The 17,881-nt window shown below is 46.9% G+C and overlaps 1 protein-coding gene across 9 annotated transcripts in view; it reads left to right on the top strand.

Annotated features, from left to right (window-relative positions):
• The window catches only part of POF1B (POF1B actin binding protein), an 84,584-nt gene that overhangs the window by 31,073 nt on the left and 35,630 nt on the right, over nt 1–17,881 (top strand). For 6 of the 9 annotated variants that reach the window (XM_077286484.1, XM_077286486.1, XM_077286487.1 and 3 more), the window contains 9 exons: nt 192–251; nt 4,219–4,278; nt 6,932–6,991; nt 7,616–7,702; nt 9,012–9,116; nt 11,157–11,213; nt 16,949–17,076; nt 17,154–17,178; nt 17,406–17,480. In XM_077286484.1, the coding sequence (XP_077142599.1) occupies nt 192–251; nt 4,219–4,278; nt 6,932–6,991; nt 7,616–7,702; nt 9,012–9,116; nt 11,157–11,213; nt 16,949–17,076; nt 17,154–17,178; nt 17,406–17,480 (657 nt within the window). The remainder of the gene's footprint in view (nt 1–191; nt 252–4,218; nt 4,279–6,931; nt 6,992–7,615; nt 7,703–9,011; nt 9,117–11,156; nt 11,214–16,948; nt 17,077–17,153; nt 17,179–17,405; nt 17,481–17,881) is intronic. The other 3 variants (XM_077286491.1, XM_077286490.1, XM_077286489.1) reach the window with 3 other exon arrangements.

Raw genomic sequence — 17,881 nt, 5'->3', positions numbered from 1 at the left:
AATATAACTACTATAATACTGCTCCCTATGTACAAGAATATAACTACTATAATACTGCTCCTATGTACAAGAATATAACTACTATAATACTGCCCCCTTGTTATATTGGTATCTGTTGTGAAGGATCTGTAGTTTTGTGTCTCTATACTGGATACTTTGTAGTTAATTGTATTTTTACCCCTGTTTTTCAGGAGATCCAGACATATCCCCAGGAGACAGTGCGTAGATACATAGTGCAGAATCCAGAGCAGGTGAGTGACTGAATTATTTATGTAGTTAGGGAAGATTTGTCACTGTCTATACTGAGATCACGTAGAATAATTTTCTCTGAAACTTATCAATGTTACTGATTTCGTGACAGGAGGTTTAGAGACATATGTGTCACTGCATCCAATTAAGTAGGTGGTGAGAGTTGATATAAATGGCCTAGAACATCCCAGTAGAAGATGTTGCCCTGTATAAGACTGTATAATACTGCCTCTATGTACAAGAATGCAACTACTATAATAGTGTCACTATGTACAAGAATATAACTACTATAATACTGCTTCTATGTACAAGAATATAACTACTATAATACTGCCCCTATGTACAAGAATATAACTACTATAATACTGCTCCTATGTACAAGAATATAACTACTATAATACTGCCCCTATGTACAAGAATATAACTACTATAATACTGCTCCTATGTACAGGAATATAACTACTATGATACTGCCCCTATGTACAAGAATATAACTACTACTAGATGGTGGCCCGATTCTAACGCATCGGGTATTCTAGAATATGCATGTCCACGTAGTATATTGCACAGCCCACGTAGTATATTGCACAGCCCACGTAGTATATTGCACAGCCCACGTAGTATATTGCACAGCCACGTAGTGTATTGCACAGCCACGTAGTGTATTGCACAGCCACGTAGTGTATTGCACAGCCACGTAGTGTATAGCCCAGCCGCGTAGTGTATAGCCCAGCCGCGTAGTGTATAGCCCAGCCGCGTAGTGTATAGCCCAGCCACGTAGTGTATAGCCCAGCCACGTAGTGTATAGCCCAGCCACGTAGTGTATAGCCCAGCCACGTAGTGTATAGCCCAGCCACGTAGTGTATAGCCCAGCCACGTAGTGTATAGCCCAGCCACGTAGTGTATAGCCCAGCCACGTAGTGTATAGCCCAGCCACGTAGTGTATAGCCCAGCCACGTAGTGTATAGCCCAGCCACGTAGTGTATAGCCCAGCCACGTAGTGTATAGCCCAGCCACGTAGTGTATAGCCCAGCCACGTAGTGTATAGCCCAGCCACGTAGTGTATAGCCCAGCCACGTAGTGTATAGCCCAGCCACGTAGTGTATAGCCCAGCCACGTAGTGTATAGCCCAGCCACGTAGTGTATAGCCCAGCCACGTAGTGTATAGCCCAGCCACGTAGTGTATAGCCCAGCCACGTAGTGTATAGCCCAGCCACGTAGTGTATAGCCCAGCCACGTAGTGTATAGCCCAGCCACGTAGTGTATAGCCCAGCCACGTAGTGTATAGCCCAGCCACGTAGTGTATAGCCCAGCCACGTAGTGTATAGCCCAGCCACGTAGTGTATAGCCCAGCCACGTAGTGTATAGCCCAGCCACGTAGTGTATAGCCCAGCCACGTAGTGTATAGCCCAGCCACGTAGTGTATAGCCCAGCCACGTAGTGTATAGCCCAGCCACGTAGTGTATAGCCCAGCCACGTAGTGTATAGCCCAGCCACGTAGTGTATAGCCCAGCCACGTAGTGTATAGCCCAGCCACGTAGTGTATAGCCCAGCCACGTAGTGTATAGCCCAGCCACGTAGTGTATAGCCCAGCCACGTAGTGTATAGCCCAGCCACGTAGTGTATAGCCCAGCCACGTAGTGTATAGCCCAGCCACGTAGTGTATAGCCCAGCCACGTAGTGTATAGCCCAGCCACGTAGTGTATAGCCCAGCCACGTAGTGTATAGCCCAGCCACGTAGTGTATAGCCCAGCCACGTAGTGTATAGCCCAGCCACGTAGTGTATAGCCCAGCCACGTAGTGTATAGCCCAGCCACGTAGTGTATAGCCCAGCCACGTAGTGTATAGCCCAGCCACGTAGTGTATAGCCCAGCCACGTAGTGTATAGCCCAGCCACGTAGTGTATAGCCCAGCCACGTAGTGTATAGCCCAGCCACGTAGTGTATAGCCCAGCCACGTAGTGTATAGCCCAGCCACGTAGTGTATAGCCCAGCCACGTAGTATACAGCACAGAGCCACGTAGTATATTGCACAGAGCCACGTAGTATATTACCTAGCTACGTAGTAGATTGCCCAGCCACGTATGTCACAGGTTAAAGAATAAAAAAATAAACATACTCGCCTTCCGATCCGAGGGCCCCTTGTAGTTCTAACATACTCACCATACTTGTAGTTCTGTCGCCTGTGCGCGGTACAGGCGGCAGCTTCCGGTCCCAGGGTGTGATGACATCGCGGTCACATGACCGTGACGTCATGGCAGGTCCTTCTGCCATACGATAATTGGTACCGGAACCTGACGCTTGTACAGAGCGGTTACCGGAGGGTGGCGAGGAGCGGGAAAGGCATCGGAAGGTGAGTATACAATGATTTTTCTATTATTATTTTTAACATTAGATCCTTTTACTATTGACGCTGCATAGGCAGCGTCAATAGTAAAAACTTGGTCACACAGGGTTAATAGCGGCGGTAACGGAGTGAGTTACCCGCGGCATAACGCGGTCCGTTACCGCTGGCATTAACCCTGTGTGAGCCGTGACTGCGGGGAGTATGGAGCGGCCGGGCGGCACTGACTGCAGGGGAGTAGGGAGGGACTAATTGGACTGTGCCCGTCGCTGATTGGTCGCGGCAGCCATGGCAGGCAGCTGGCGAGACCAATCAGCTAATGAATAACCGTTACGGAAATTGCAGACAGACAGACTGAAGTGACCCTTAGACAATAAAATAATAGATAATACTGCCCCTATGTCCAAGAATATAACTACTATAATACTGCTCCCTATGTACAAGAATATAGCTACTATAATACTGCCCACTATGTACAAGAATATAACTACTATAATACTTCCCCTATACACAAGAATATAACTACTATAATACTGCTACCTATGTACAAGAATATAACTACTATAATACTGCCCCTATGAACAAGAATATGACTACTATAATACTGCTCCTATGTACAAGAATATAACTACTATAATACTGCTCCTTTGTACAAGAATATAACTACTATAATACTGCCCCTATATACAAGAATATAACTACTATAATACTGCCCCTATGTACAAGAATATAACTACTATAATACTGCCCCTATGTACAAGAATATAACTACTATAATACTGCCCCCTATGTACAAGAATATAACTACTATAATACTGCTCCTTTGTACAAGAATATAACTACTATAATACTGCCTCCTATGTACAAGAATATAACTACTATAATACTGCCCTCTATGTACAAGAATATAACTACTATAATACTGCTCCCTATGTACAAGAATATAACTACTATAATACTGCTCCTATGTACAAGAATATAACTACTATAATACTGCCCCTATGAACAAGAATATGACTACTATAATACTGCTCCTATGTACAAGAATATAACTACTATAATACTGCTCCTTTGTACAAGAATATAACTACTATAATACTGCCTCCTATGTACAAGAATATAACTACTATAATACTGCCCTCTATGTACAAGAATATAACTACTATAATACTGCTCCCTATGTACAAGAATATAACTACTATAATACTGCCTCCTATGTACAAGAATATAACTACTATAATACTGCCCTCTATGTACAAGAATATAACTACTATAATACTGCTCCCTATGTACAAGAATATAACTACTATAATACTGCTCCTATGTACAAGAATATAACTACTATAATACCGCTCCTATGTACAAGAATATAACTACTATAATACTGCTCCTATGTAGAAGAATATAACTAGTATAATACTGCTCCTATGTAGAAGAATATAACTACTATAATACTGCCCCTTATGTACAAGAATATAACTACTATAATACTGCCCCTATGTACAAGAATATAACTACTATAATACTGCCCCCTTGTTATATTGGTATCTGTTGTGAAGGATCTGTAGTTTTGTGTCTCTATACTGGATACTTTGTAGTTAATTGTATTTTTACCCCTGTTTTCAGGAGATCCAGACATATCCCCAGGAGACAGTGCGTAGATACATAGTGCAGAATCCAGAGCAGGTGAGTGACTGAATTATTTATGTAGTTAGGGAAGATTTGTCACTGTCTATACTGAGATCACGTAGAATAATTTTCTCTGAAACTTATCAATGTTACTGATTTCGTGACAGGAGGTTTAGAGACATATGTGTCACTGCATCCAATTAAGTAGGTGGTGAGAGTTGATATAAATGGCCTAGAACATCCCAGTAGAAGATGTTGCCCTGTATAAGACTGTATAATACTGCCTCTATGTACAAGAATGCAACTACTATAATAGTGTCACTATGTACAAGAATATAACTACTAGATGGTGGCCCGATTCTAACGCATCGGGTATTCTAGAATATGCATGTCCACGTAGTATATTGCACAGCCCACGTAGTATATAGCCCAGCCACGTAGTATACAGCACAGAGCCACGTAGTATATTGCCCAGTGACGTAGCATATTGCCCAGTGACGTGGCCCAGTGATGTAGTATATAGCCCAGCCACGTAGTATATTGCCCAGCTATGTAGTATATTGCCCAGTGACGTAGTATATTGCCCAGTGACGTAGTATACAGCACAGAGCCACGTAGTATATTGTTCAGTGACGTAGTATATTGCACAGCGATGTAGTATACAGCACAGAGCCACGTAGTATATTGGCCAGTCACATAGTATATTGCCCAGCTATGTAGTATATTGCCCAGCCACGTACTATATTGCCCAGTGACGTAGTATATTGCACAGCGACGTAGTATACAGCACAGAGCCACGTAGTATATTGCACAGCGACGTAGTATACAGCACAGAGCCACGTAGTATATTGCCCTGCCATGTAGTATATTGCCCAGCGATGTAGTATATTGCCCAGTGACGTAGTATACAGCACAGAGCCACGTAGTATATTGCACAGCGATGTAGTATACAGCACAGAGCCACGTAGTATATTGGCCAGTCACATAGTATATTGCCTAGCTACGTAGTAGATTGCCCAGCCACGTATGTCACAGGTTAAAAAATAAAAAATAAACATACTCACCTTCCGATCCGAGGGCCCCTTGTAGTTCTAACATACTCACCATACTTGCAGTTCTGTCGCCTGTGCGCGGTACAAGCGGCAGCTTCCGGTCCCAGGGTGTGATGACGTCGCGGTCACATGACCGTGACGTCATGACAGGTCCTGCTCGCGCAGGCGTGCAGGGCCTGTGATGACTGATGACATGACCGTGACGTCATGGCAGGTCCTTCTGCCATACGATAATTGGCACCGGAACCTGACGCTTGCACAGAGCTTTTACCGGAGGGTGGCGAGGAGCGGGAAAGGCAGCGGAAGGTGAGTATACAATGACTTTTTTTATTTTTTTATTATTATTTTTAACATTAGATCCTTTTACTATTGACGATGCATAGGCAGCGTCAATAGTAAAAACTTGGTCACACAGGGTTAATAGCGGCGGTAACGGAGTGAGTTACCCGCGGCATAACGCGGTCCGTTACCGCTGGCATTAACCCTGTGTGAGCCGTGACTGCGGGGAGTATGGAGCGGCCGGCCGGCACTGACTGCAGGGGAGTAGGGAGGGACTAATTGGACTGTGCCCATCGCTGATTGGTCGCGGCAGCCATGACAGGCAGCTGGTGAGACCAATCAGCTAATGAATAACCGTTACGGAAGTTGCGGACAGACAGACGGAAATGACCCTTAGACAATAATATAGTAGATAATACTGCCCCTATGTACAAGAATATAACTACTATAATACTGCTCCTATGTACAAGAATATAACTACGGTATTATAATACTGCTCCCTATGTACAAGAATATAGCTACTATAATACTGCTCCTATGTACATGAATATAACTACTATAATACTGCCCCTATGTACAAGAATATAACTACTATAATACTGCCCCTATGTACAAGAATATAACTACTATAGTACTGCCCCTATATACAAGAATATAACTACTATAATACTGCCCCATGTACAAGAATGTAACTACTATAATACTGCCCCATGTACAAGAATGTAACTACTATAATACTGCCCCTATGTACAAGAATGTAACTACTATAATACTGCTCCTATGTACAAGAATATAACTACTATAATACTGCCCCTATATACAAGAATATAACTACTATAATACTGCCCCATGTACAAGAATGTAACTACTATAATACTGCCCCTATGTGCAAGAATGTAACTACTATAATACTGCTCCTATGTACAAGAATATAACTACTATAATACTGCCCCTATATACAAGAATATAACTACTATAATACTGCCCCATGTACAAGAATGTAACTACTATAATACTGCCCCATGTACAAGAATATAACTACGGTATTATAATACTGCTCCCTATGTACAAGAATATAGCTACTATAATACTGCTCCTATGTACATGAATATAACTACTATAATACTGCCCCCTATGTACAAGAATATAAGTGCTATAATACTGCCCCTATGTACAAGAATATAACTACTATAATACTGCCCCATGTACAAGAATGTAACTACTATAATACTGCCCCATGTACAAGAATGTAACTATAATACTGCCCCATGTACAAGAATGTAACTACTATAATACTGCCCCTCGTTATATTTCTATCTGTTGTGAAGGGTCTGTATTCTTGATATTTTGTAGTTAATCATATTTTTACCTGTTTTCAGGAGATCCAGACATATCCCCATGAGACAGTGCGCAGATACATAGTGCAGAACCCGGAGCAGGTGAGTGACTGAATTATTTATGTCGGTGGAGAACGGTTGTGTCGCTGACTACACTGTGATCACGTACAATAAACTGTAACGCAGCGATGTTCCCGAGTTGTGCAGGGGATTAGGGACAGACATTGTGTTGCTGCAGTCGATTATATAGGTGTTTGGGGTTGATACAAGTGGCCTAGAACATCCCAGTAGAAGATGTCGCTCTGTGTAACTCTGCTGCTTTCATCATGTCTTTATAAACACAACGACCGTCGTCATCGGGAGTCAGTTCTGCGATTGTCCTTGTTGCCTTTTATACAATACAGCACCAAAAGTGTTAAAGTGACGGCCGACAATGAGTCTATAGAAACATCCTCATATAAACGTCAGTCTGTCCGTTCCTTGCAATCAGTGAAATACAACCCCTCACTGCACCAGAGCTGAGTATTGAGAGAAGTCCCATGTAAATCTGCTATTCCTTGGAGGTCGCAGTCTTGTCCTTCCGTCTTTGGCCTATTGACCTGTTTCCGCTCGTGAGTTTGGACATTTATTTTATCCATCGGCGGCCGCTTTGAGTTTTGCACTGTTGACTCATGTATCATCTGTACGTGCGATGTGGATTTTTAGTTTTCTTTGTGATTTCTTTAGAACTACGTGTCAGGAGTGAACTACATCCCGTCCAACAATGTCATCTATGAGAAAACCATCCGAAGAGTGGAGATGGGGAGCCCGGAGGTGAGTGACGGGGCGGACGCCAGGTGGCGGCACGCTCTGTCCTTCATTCGTTAAAGACCCTGTCGTCTTCCTAACCATTGAAGGTATAAAGCAATTCTCCAGCTCTGTGAGAGACTTGGGCTTCAGCGCCACAACCCCTAACATCTCTGCTTGCTGTCAGTGAATATTCACGCCCTGATTTATATCATTATGTTAACACCGGCAGCCGCAGAAATGTCGCCAGTCCTGATGAGGGTTTATACAATGTGTCCCTTGGGGTACAGGCTGCTCATCTCATAGGACTGGGTGACATTGTAACGCACCCTCAGCTGTGAGCAGGACGAAATTGTCAGAATTCATCTTCTCGGTGCACAATTTGACAATGTTGAGGGATTTAATCAGCCTGTAATATGAGGCAGCGGATGATGACTACACAGCTCTGCCTTTGGGTCACACAGCTGCTTGCTGGGCCCCTGCCTCCTAGGGCCCCTGTCGATTACTCTGGACCTTCCGGGTTCCAGCAGATTGGTTTCTTGCAGTGAATGACAGGTAAGGGATGAGTATAATGCGAGGCGGTGTGAGTCAGGTCCTGGGGGAGTGCGGGCACCAGGTGATGGAGGCGCAGCTCCTGCAGGCGGATCCTCTCCCAGCACAAAGCTCCTTCTGTAATCGGCCTCGTAATTAAGATTTCCCAAGGTTCCTGCCAAGATCCTCGGGTTGAGCCGCTCTGTCACTCATCACCGGGGGCGTGAATACTTATTATGTGAGGTGTCTGCACTGATGATGAGAGTGATAGCTCACGCTGCCAGTAACTAATGAGAAATACACCCAGACACAGACAGAGATGAGCTCGTGCTGTATGGGGGCAGGAAGGTCCGATAGTCCGAAATCTGCTCGTAGAGCACACACTTCTCCCAATAGGAGTATCAATAATCCGGAGGATGCCGAGAGCTATAATGTGAATTTCTGATTTACTGGAATCTGCACATAATTAAGAGCATCGACAATCCGGAGAATGCTGGAGAATCCCACTATAATGGATAGTAAAGTTCCGATAGTCCTGAATCTGCTCGTAGTGCACACACTTCCCCAATAATAATCAATAATCCGGAGGATGCCGAGAGACACCCATTGTATTGTGAATTTCCGATTTACCGGAATCTGCACGTAATTAGGAGCATCGACAATCCAGAGAATGCTGGAGAATCCCGCTATATTGGATAGTAAAGTTTCGGTAGTCCGAAATCTGCACATAACACACACCGTCCCCATTGGAGTATTAGTCAGGAATTCCATGGTGTTGCTTAAACTGGTTCCCTTTCCTTCCCAGGAGCGGCAGACGCAGATGATTAGAGGGACGAGCGTCTCTTCGGTTAACGACCAAGTGATTGAGAGCAATCAGAACCAGAAGAAGGTCTCCATCCAGTCTTCAGAGGTGAGTGGCGCCCCCTGCCTTCATGTAGGGCACACATGTCATATTCTTTCCCACGAGACAAAGGATGAGTATTTTTGGCCCCGCAATGGTGAGCCGGCCTCCTGCCCGCCATCACACTTTACACTGTGTGGACATCTTGGTACAGTTGAAAGCAATGATGGAGTAGGGATGCCATCCTCTGACGCTCCCTCCGCCATCACTGTCCCTCTACCTACCTCTGAGGTCTCAGTGCAGTGTGCGCAATGACGTCATTACAACACACCCGCTGTGCCGGGCAGTGCAAAGGATCACGAGATGTGCTGAAGAGACTGGAGCAGCGGGGAAACGAGGAGAACAGTTTTTCTGTTTTTCTTTTGTGTGGCCATTATACTGTATGGAGGGCTGTGTAGGGTCAATTATACTGTGTGGAGGGCTATGTGAGGTCCATTATACTGTGTGGAGGAATATGTGGGGTGCATTATACTGCGTGGAGGGCTATGTGGGATCCATTATACTGTGTGGAGGGCTATGTGGGGTCCATTATACTGTGTGGAGGGCTATGTGAGGGTCTATTATACTGTATGGAGGATGTGGAGTGCATTCTACTGTGTGGAGGCCTATGTGAGGTTCATTATACTGTGTGGAGGGCTATGTAGAGTCCATTATACTGCGTGGAGGAATATGTGGGGTGCATTATACTGCGTGGAGGGCTATGTGGGATCCATTATACTGCGTGGAGGGCTATGTGGGGTCCATTATACTGCGTGGAGGGCTATGTGAGGGTCTATTATACTGTATGGAGGATGTGGAGTGCATTATACTGTGTGGAGGGCTATGTGAGGTCCATTATACTGTATGGAGGGCTATGTAGAGTTCATTATACTGCGTGGAGGAATATGTGGGGTGCATTATACTGTTTGGAGGCCTATGTGAGGTCCATTATACTGTGTGGAGGGCTATGTAGAGTTCATTATAATGCGTGGAGGAATATGTGGGATCCATTATACTGTGTGGAGGATGTGAGGTGCATTATACTGTGTGGAGGGCTATGTGAGGTGCATTATACTGTGTGGAGAGTCCATTATACTGCATGGAGAAATATGTGGGATCCATTATACTGTGTGGAGGGCTATGTGGGGTCCATTATACTGTGTGGATGCCTATATGAGGTCCATTATACTGCGTGGAGGAATATGTGGGGTCCATTATTCTGTGTGGAGGCTTATGTGAGGTCCATTATACTGTATGGAGGACTGTGCTGGGCCATTGTACTGTATGCAGCTCTATGTGGGGCCATTGTACTGTAAAGAGCATTATGTGGGGTCCATTATACTGTGTGGAGGACTGTGGGGTGCATTATACTGTGTTGAGGCCTATGTGAGGTCCATTATACTATGTGGAGGACTATGTGGGGTCCATTATACTGTGTGGAGGGCTATGTGGGGTCCATTATACTGTGTGGAGGCCTATGTGGGGTCCATTATACTGTGTGGAGGCTTATGTGAGGTCCATTTTACTTTATGGAGCTCTATGTAAGGTTCATTATACTGTGTGGAGGACTGTGTGGGGTGCCTTATACTGTGTGGAGGGCTATGTGGGGTGCATTATACTGTGTGGAGGGCTATGTGGGGTGCATTATACTGTATGGAGGGCTATATGGGGTGCATTATACTGTGCAGAGGGCTATGTTAGGATTACAGTTGGGGAATCGTACTGTGTGGGGGTCACAGTTGGGGGATCATAGTATGTTTTGTTGGGGTTACCATACTTTGCCAGGATGGTTGAGGGGGAGGTGAGTACAGTAGGATCATCATACTGTGGGGGTGTCTTACAGTGTTTGGGGGTCATTTTTGTTGGCATCACGCTTTATCATCTGCACTATAAAAGGTTTTTATCCTTTGTTATTACATATTTATATTGGGCCATTTGCTTTTTATTGCTCTTCCATAACATATTATATGATTCCATTATTTTATTCTTAGATTTAATATGAAATAAAATGAAGGTTGTTCGGGGACAGTGTTTCATCCTCTTAACCTGTGGTTGTTTTTGTCCATACAGGAGGTGATATCTGAGCAGAATATTCAGAAGGTGTCGTCGGTGCAGAGCATCGAACAGGTACGACACAGAGAATCGTGAGTCTGTATTGTAAAATCCACCTTCATTGCCAGAGGTAAAATTGCCAGGCACCTGGGGGGCATGACATGGGTGCCTTGCAGAGCATTGCTCCTGGCTCTGCAGTTTCTGGACTTGGCTGTTTAGTCCAGGCAGTGAAGTAATGATGGGACCTCAGTGATGAATCCTATGAGGAATGTGTTCTGTCCGCGTGCCAGATCTTGCTGCGGCTGCGCCTCTTTACCTCCTCCTGGTAGCTGCACAGTCACCGCTCTGTGGATTTGTCCTGGTGATTGTGCATTCAGCGAGTCCTGTGATCTGTAGCAGATCCGCTCCGCAGAGCAGATATTGTATCATCCTGCTTTTATTCCCAGACATAATGATCTGTTTGTGTCCAACAAGGATTATCCTGGCTCCGATATAAAAAAAAATCCAGTTCAGTGCAACGTAGCAGGAATCGTGGTGTAAAGCACCACGGCTGCTGCACCGCACCTCACCCACAGTGTAACACAGCGAGAACCGTGATATAAAGCACAATGGCTGCTGCACCGCACCTCACCCACAGTGTAACACAGCGAGAACCGTGGTATAAAGCACCACAGCTGCTGCACCGCACCTCACCCACAGTGTAATTAACATAGCGAGAACCGTGATATAAAGCACCACAACTGCTGCACCGCACCTCACCCACAGTGTAACACAGCGAGAATCATGGTGTAAAGCACCACGACTGCTGCACCGCACCTCACCCACAGTGTAATTAACATAGCGAGAACCGTGATATAAAGCACCACAACTGCTGCACCGCACCTCACCCACAGTGTAACACAGCGAGAATCATGGTGTAAAGCACCACGACTGCTGCACCGCACCTCACCCACAGTGTAACACAGCGAGAATCATGGTGTAAAGCACCACGACTGCTGCACTGCACCGCACCTCACCCACAGAGCAACACAGCGAGAACCGTGATATAAAGCACCACAGCTGCTGCACCGCGCCTCACCCACAGTGTAACACAGCGAGAACCGTGATATAAAGCACCACGGCTGCTGCACCGCACCTCACCTACAGAGCAACACAGCGAGAACCATGATATAAAGCACCACGGCTGCTGCACCGCATCTCACCCACAGTGTAATTAACACAGCGAGAATCGTGGTGTAAAGCACCACAACTGCTGCGCCGCACCTCACCCACAGTGTAACACAGCGAGAATCATGGTGTAAAGCACCACGGCTGCTGCACCGCACCTCACCCACAGTGTAACACAGCGAGAATCATGGTGTAAAGCACCACGACTGCTGCACCGCACCTCACCCACAGTGTAACACAGCGAGAATCATGGTGTAAAGCACCACGACTGCTGCACCGCACCTCACCCACAGAGCAACACAGCGAGAACCGTGATATAAAGCACCACAGCTGCTGCACCGCGCCTCACCCACAGTGTAACACAGCGAGAACCGTGATTTAAAGCAGCACAGCTGCTGCACCGCACCTCACCTACAGAGCAACACAGCGAGAACCATGATATAAAGCACCACGGCTGCTGCACCGCACCTCACCCACAGTGTAATTAACACAGCGAGAATCGTGGTGTAAAGCACCACAACTGCTGCGCCGCACCTCACCCACAGTGTAACACAGCGAGAATCATGGTGTAAAGCACCACGGCTGCTGCACCGCACCTCACCCACAGAGCAACACAGCGAGAACCGTGATATAAAGCACCACGGCTGCTGCACCGCACCTCACCCACAGAGCAACACAGCGAGAACCGTGATATAAAGCACAATGGCTGCTGCACCGCACCTCACCCACAGTGTAACACAGCGAGAACCGTGGTATAAAGCACCACAGCTGCTGCACCGCACCTCACCTACAGAGCAACACAGCGAGAACCATGATATAAAGCACCACGGCTGCTGCACCGCATCTCACCCACAGTGTCATTAACACAGCGAGAATCGTGGTGTAAAGCACCACAACTGCTGCGCCGCACCTCACCCACAGTGTAACACAGCGAGAATCATGGTGTAAAGCACCACGGCTGCTGCACCGCACCTCACCCACAGAGCAACACGGCGAGAACCGTGATATAAAGCACCACGGCTGCTGCACCGCACCTCACCCACAGAGCAACACAGCGAGAACCGTGATATAAAGCACCACGGCTGCTGCACCGCGCCTCCCCCACAATGTAACACAGCGAGAACCGTGATATAAAGCACCACCGCTGGTGCACCGCACCTCACCCACAGAGCAACACAGCGAGAACCATGATATAAAGCACCACGGCTGCTGCACCGCACCTCACCCACAGTGCAGCACAGCGAGAACCGTGATATAAAGCACCACGGCTGCTGCACCGCGCCTCACCCACAGAGCAACACAGCGAGAACCGTGATCTAAAGCACCACTGCTGCTGCACCGCACCTCACCCACAGTGTAACACAGCAAGAATCATGGTGTAAAGCACCACGACTGCTGCACGGCACCTCACCCACAGTGTAACACAGTGAGAACCGTGATATAAAGCACCACGGCTGCTGCACCGCGCCTCACCCACAGAGCAACACAGCGAGAACCGTGATATAAAGCACAATGGCTACTGCACTGCACCTCACCTACAGTGTAACACAGCGAGAACCGTGATATAAAGCACCACGGCTGCTGCACCGCACCTCAACCACAATGTAACACAGCGAGAACCGTGATATAAAGCACACTGTGGGTGAGGTGCGGTGAAGCAGCCATTGTGCTTTATATCACGGTTCTCGCTGTGTTACATTGTGGGGGAGGTGCGGTGCAGCAGCTGTGGTCCTTTATATCATGGTTCTCGCTGTGTTGCTCTGTAGGTGAGGTGCGGTGCAGCAGCCGTGGTGCTTTATATCACGGTTCTCGCTGTGTTACACTGTGGGTGAGGTGCGGTGCAGCAGCCGTGGTGCTTTATATCATGGTTCTCGCTGTGTTGCTCTGTAGGTGAGGTGCGGTGCAGCAGCCGTGGTGCTTTATATCACGGTTCTCGCTGTGTTACACTGTGGGTGAGGTGCGGTGCAGCAGCCATTGTAACACAGCGAGAACCATGACATAAAGCACCACAGCTGCTGCACCGCACCTCACCCACAGTGCAACACAGCGAGAACCGTGATATAAAGCACCACGGCTGCTGCACCGCACCTCACCCACAGTGCAACACAGCGAGAACCGTGATATAAAGCACCACGGCTGCTGCACCGCACCTCACCCACAGTGCAACACAGCGAGAACCGTGATATAAAGCACCACGGCTGCTGCACCGCACCTCACCCACAGTGCAACACAGCGAGAACCGTGATATAAAGCACCACGGCTGCTGCACCGCACCTCACCCACAGTGTAACACAGCGAGAACCGTGATATAAAGCACCACGGCTGCTGCACCGCACCTCACCCACAGTGCAACACAGCGAGAACCGTGATATAAAGCATCACGGCTGCTGCACCGCACCTCACCCACAGTGCAACACAGCGAGAACCGTGATATAAAGCACCACGGCTGCTGCACCGCACCTCACCCACAGTGCAACACAGCGAGAACCGTGATATAAAGCACCACGGCTGCTGCACCGCACCTCACCCACAGTGTAACACAGCGAGAACCGTGATTTAAAGCACCACGGCTGCTGCACCGCACCTCACCCACAGTGCAACACAGCGAGAACCGTGATATAAAGCATCACGGCTGCTGCACCGCACCTCACCCACAGTGCAACACAGCGAGAACCGTGATTTAAAGCACCACGGCTGCTGCACCGCACCTCACCCACAGTGCAACACAGCGAGAACCGTGACATAAAGCACCACGGCTGCTGCACCGCACCTCACCCACAGTGCAACACAGCGAGAACCGTGATATAAAGCACCATGGCTGCTGCACCGCACCTCACCCACAGTGCAACACAGCGAGAACCGTGATATAAAGCACCATGGCTGCTGCACCGCACCTCACCCACAGAGCAACACAGCGAGAACCGTGATATAAAGTACCAATGATCCACCGGGTGTGATCCATTTCCCATAGACTTCAATGCTATCTGTCTTTTTTTTTTTTTTTGCCATATAATATCATTTTGCAGACTTTTTGTTCTGGCTCAAAAACTGCTAGCAGCTTCTGTTCCCATTGAAATGATCCTGGAATGTTTTATGGTCTTAAAATGAAAACTACTGTATGTGTGAACAGAGCCTTCGCCCTCCTTGTGTTAAGGAGAGAATGTATGGCATATGAAGATATACTGAAATCAAACTTATATGGACGCTTTGCTGAATATATATTAGATCCATGTAGCTGTTGTATCCAGTGTAGTTGATGGTCTCCAGCGATACATTGTAACAAACTCCTAAATCCCAGGAAGTATGACGACAGGACGGGTTCTAATACAACAATGACAATCAAGAAGGGATCTTGATACTGTTGACCGATTGCTACATCAAGTCTATCAGACAGTGGCCGCAGCTTTATTTGCAGGTCAGACCCGGGTCCTTTATTCTATTGATACGTTGGAGATCCACTAAGTGTTGTCAGGTGGAGACCCCTCCATCGAGGAGCCCCAGGGTCTTTCGGATGAAATCTTCATTAACCATTTAAGTTCCCATGAAGTCGTTTTCTTCTGTATGAACAAGTCCCAACCAGAAGGAAGGTGCGGCCGCCGAGAAGTCAGTGCACCGCCAGACGCGGGCGAAATGGTTCCTGACACCAAGCTCTCCGGCTGTTTTTTCCGCTTTCATTGCATTTTGTTACAGTTTTTCTGTATGGAATCATCTATTTGTCACCTTTTATTCTACGAGGACTACAAGCTGCACGCGGGGGTTAATCTTACACGGACCCAGAGCCGGCATCTTACCTCCATTAGTTTTGTATATGTAGTAAAACAATCTATTGTTCCCTGTTATCAGCTTTTTCAGACCGGGATGGCACGGACTGTTTCTTTGTCCGCTTACAATTACATATAGGAGTGTCTTCCTATTCTGTGGGGACTTGTGTTTTGTTTTTTTTCATCCTGAGCCTCCTACTTCATGGACAGAACCAGAACTGGTCAGTGTAGACTGACACATGGACCGTTCAATGGTAGAGCTGTAATTCTGATACTTTGTTACGGTATCTGCTGAGGGACGAATCCGTACGTGGAGTTTCTGCCTTGGATTATTGTGTCAGTGAAGTCTGTGGGGCGGAGTTGTAATACTGCGAACAACCTGCAGGCCAGAGAGGCGCTGATTGTGGAAGAAGGCAGCCATGTTTTTTTTATTTAAATGGAAGACCACATCTTGAAATAGCCCAGTCCAGTACAAGGCTCACTGCTAGGTGTGATCATGATGCAAGTATAAGGACCTTACTAATATAGCTTTATTTTCACGCTATTAGTGTTTCCCGAGTGATCATCAGAGCTGTGTATGAAGGGGGCTGGCTGACTGTCTCAATGAAATAACAAGGTCAGCCCCTTCCCTGTCATGACCAATGTACTGGCTGGACTATTCTAATGAGCCAGTCAGCCAGCCCCCACCACACCCTGCGCTGGTAATGGGGCTACCGGGGCCAATGATCCTACCTGGTCACTGAGGAACCTTTGATAATAAGTCATTAATCACATTACATGCACAGCTGACAGTGAGTTTTTGGCAGTGGATTTCTCCCGTGTGATGACTTCTGCTCCCTCCGGTCTGTAGCACTGAGGCCATTCCTCCTTGTGTGGTTGCAGCGCCGCAGCAGTTCGGGCCCGGAGCAGCTGGACGCCCGTTACTTCGGCGAACTCTTGGCCGAGTTGAGCAGGAAGAACAATGATCTGTACGGCTGTCTGATGACTCATGTGGAGAAGATTGGCGCCAGGTAACGTCTGCTCCGACGCACGTTATTTCAGGCGATCTGGAGATTTTCTAATGCAACTGTTTTCCTTCTTTTCTCAGGAAACCGTCAGACTCGGAATATCAGGTAAGTCCATGAGCAGCTCCTGACAACGGCTGACACAAAGTAACGGCACGGACCAGCTTCTGTCAGTCTGCAGCCTCTGGGTCCTTATATCGCATTGTCTGCTTGTTTATATTCAGTAACTAAAACCTTATCCTGGATGAGAACATCTCACAGCTGAGGGCTTGTTACAGTGTATCATCGTCATTATAGACACTTACTGTTATTATCATGCTTTCCTTTCTCTAAAGTCAGAAGATATTGAATCGCTGATCCCCAAAGGAGTCTCCGAACTCACCAAGCAGCAAATCCGCTACCTCCTCCAGGTCAGACAAGGCCGACTGATCACCACTTCTTATATGGACGCTGTATACTATCACATCTCCTCATATGGGCGCTGTATATTATCACATCTCCTTATATGGGCGCTGTATGTTATCACATCTCCTTATATGGACCCTGTATATTATCACATCTCCTCATATGGGCGCTGTATACTATCACATCTCCTTATATGGACGCTGTATATTATCACATCTCCTTATATGGACGCTGTATACTATCACATCTCCTTATATGGACGCTGTATATTATCACATCTCCTTATATGGGCTCTGTATATTGTCATACTCCTTATATGGGCGCTGTATATTATCACATCTCCTTATATGGGCGCTGTATATTATCATATCTCCTTATATGGGCGCTGTATATTGTCATACTCCTT

This window comes from Ranitomeya variabilis, chromosome 2 (assembly GCF_051348905.1).
Source record: "Ranitomeya variabilis isolate aRanVar5 chromosome 2, aRanVar5.hap1, whole genome shotgun sequence".
Taxonomy (NCBI): domain Eukaryota; kingdom Metazoa; phylum Chordata; class Amphibia; order Anura; family Dendrobatidae; genus Ranitomeya; species Ranitomeya variabilis.
Note: the sequence above shows the minus strand (reverse complement) of the source record. Positions and strands in the feature narration are given on the sequence as shown.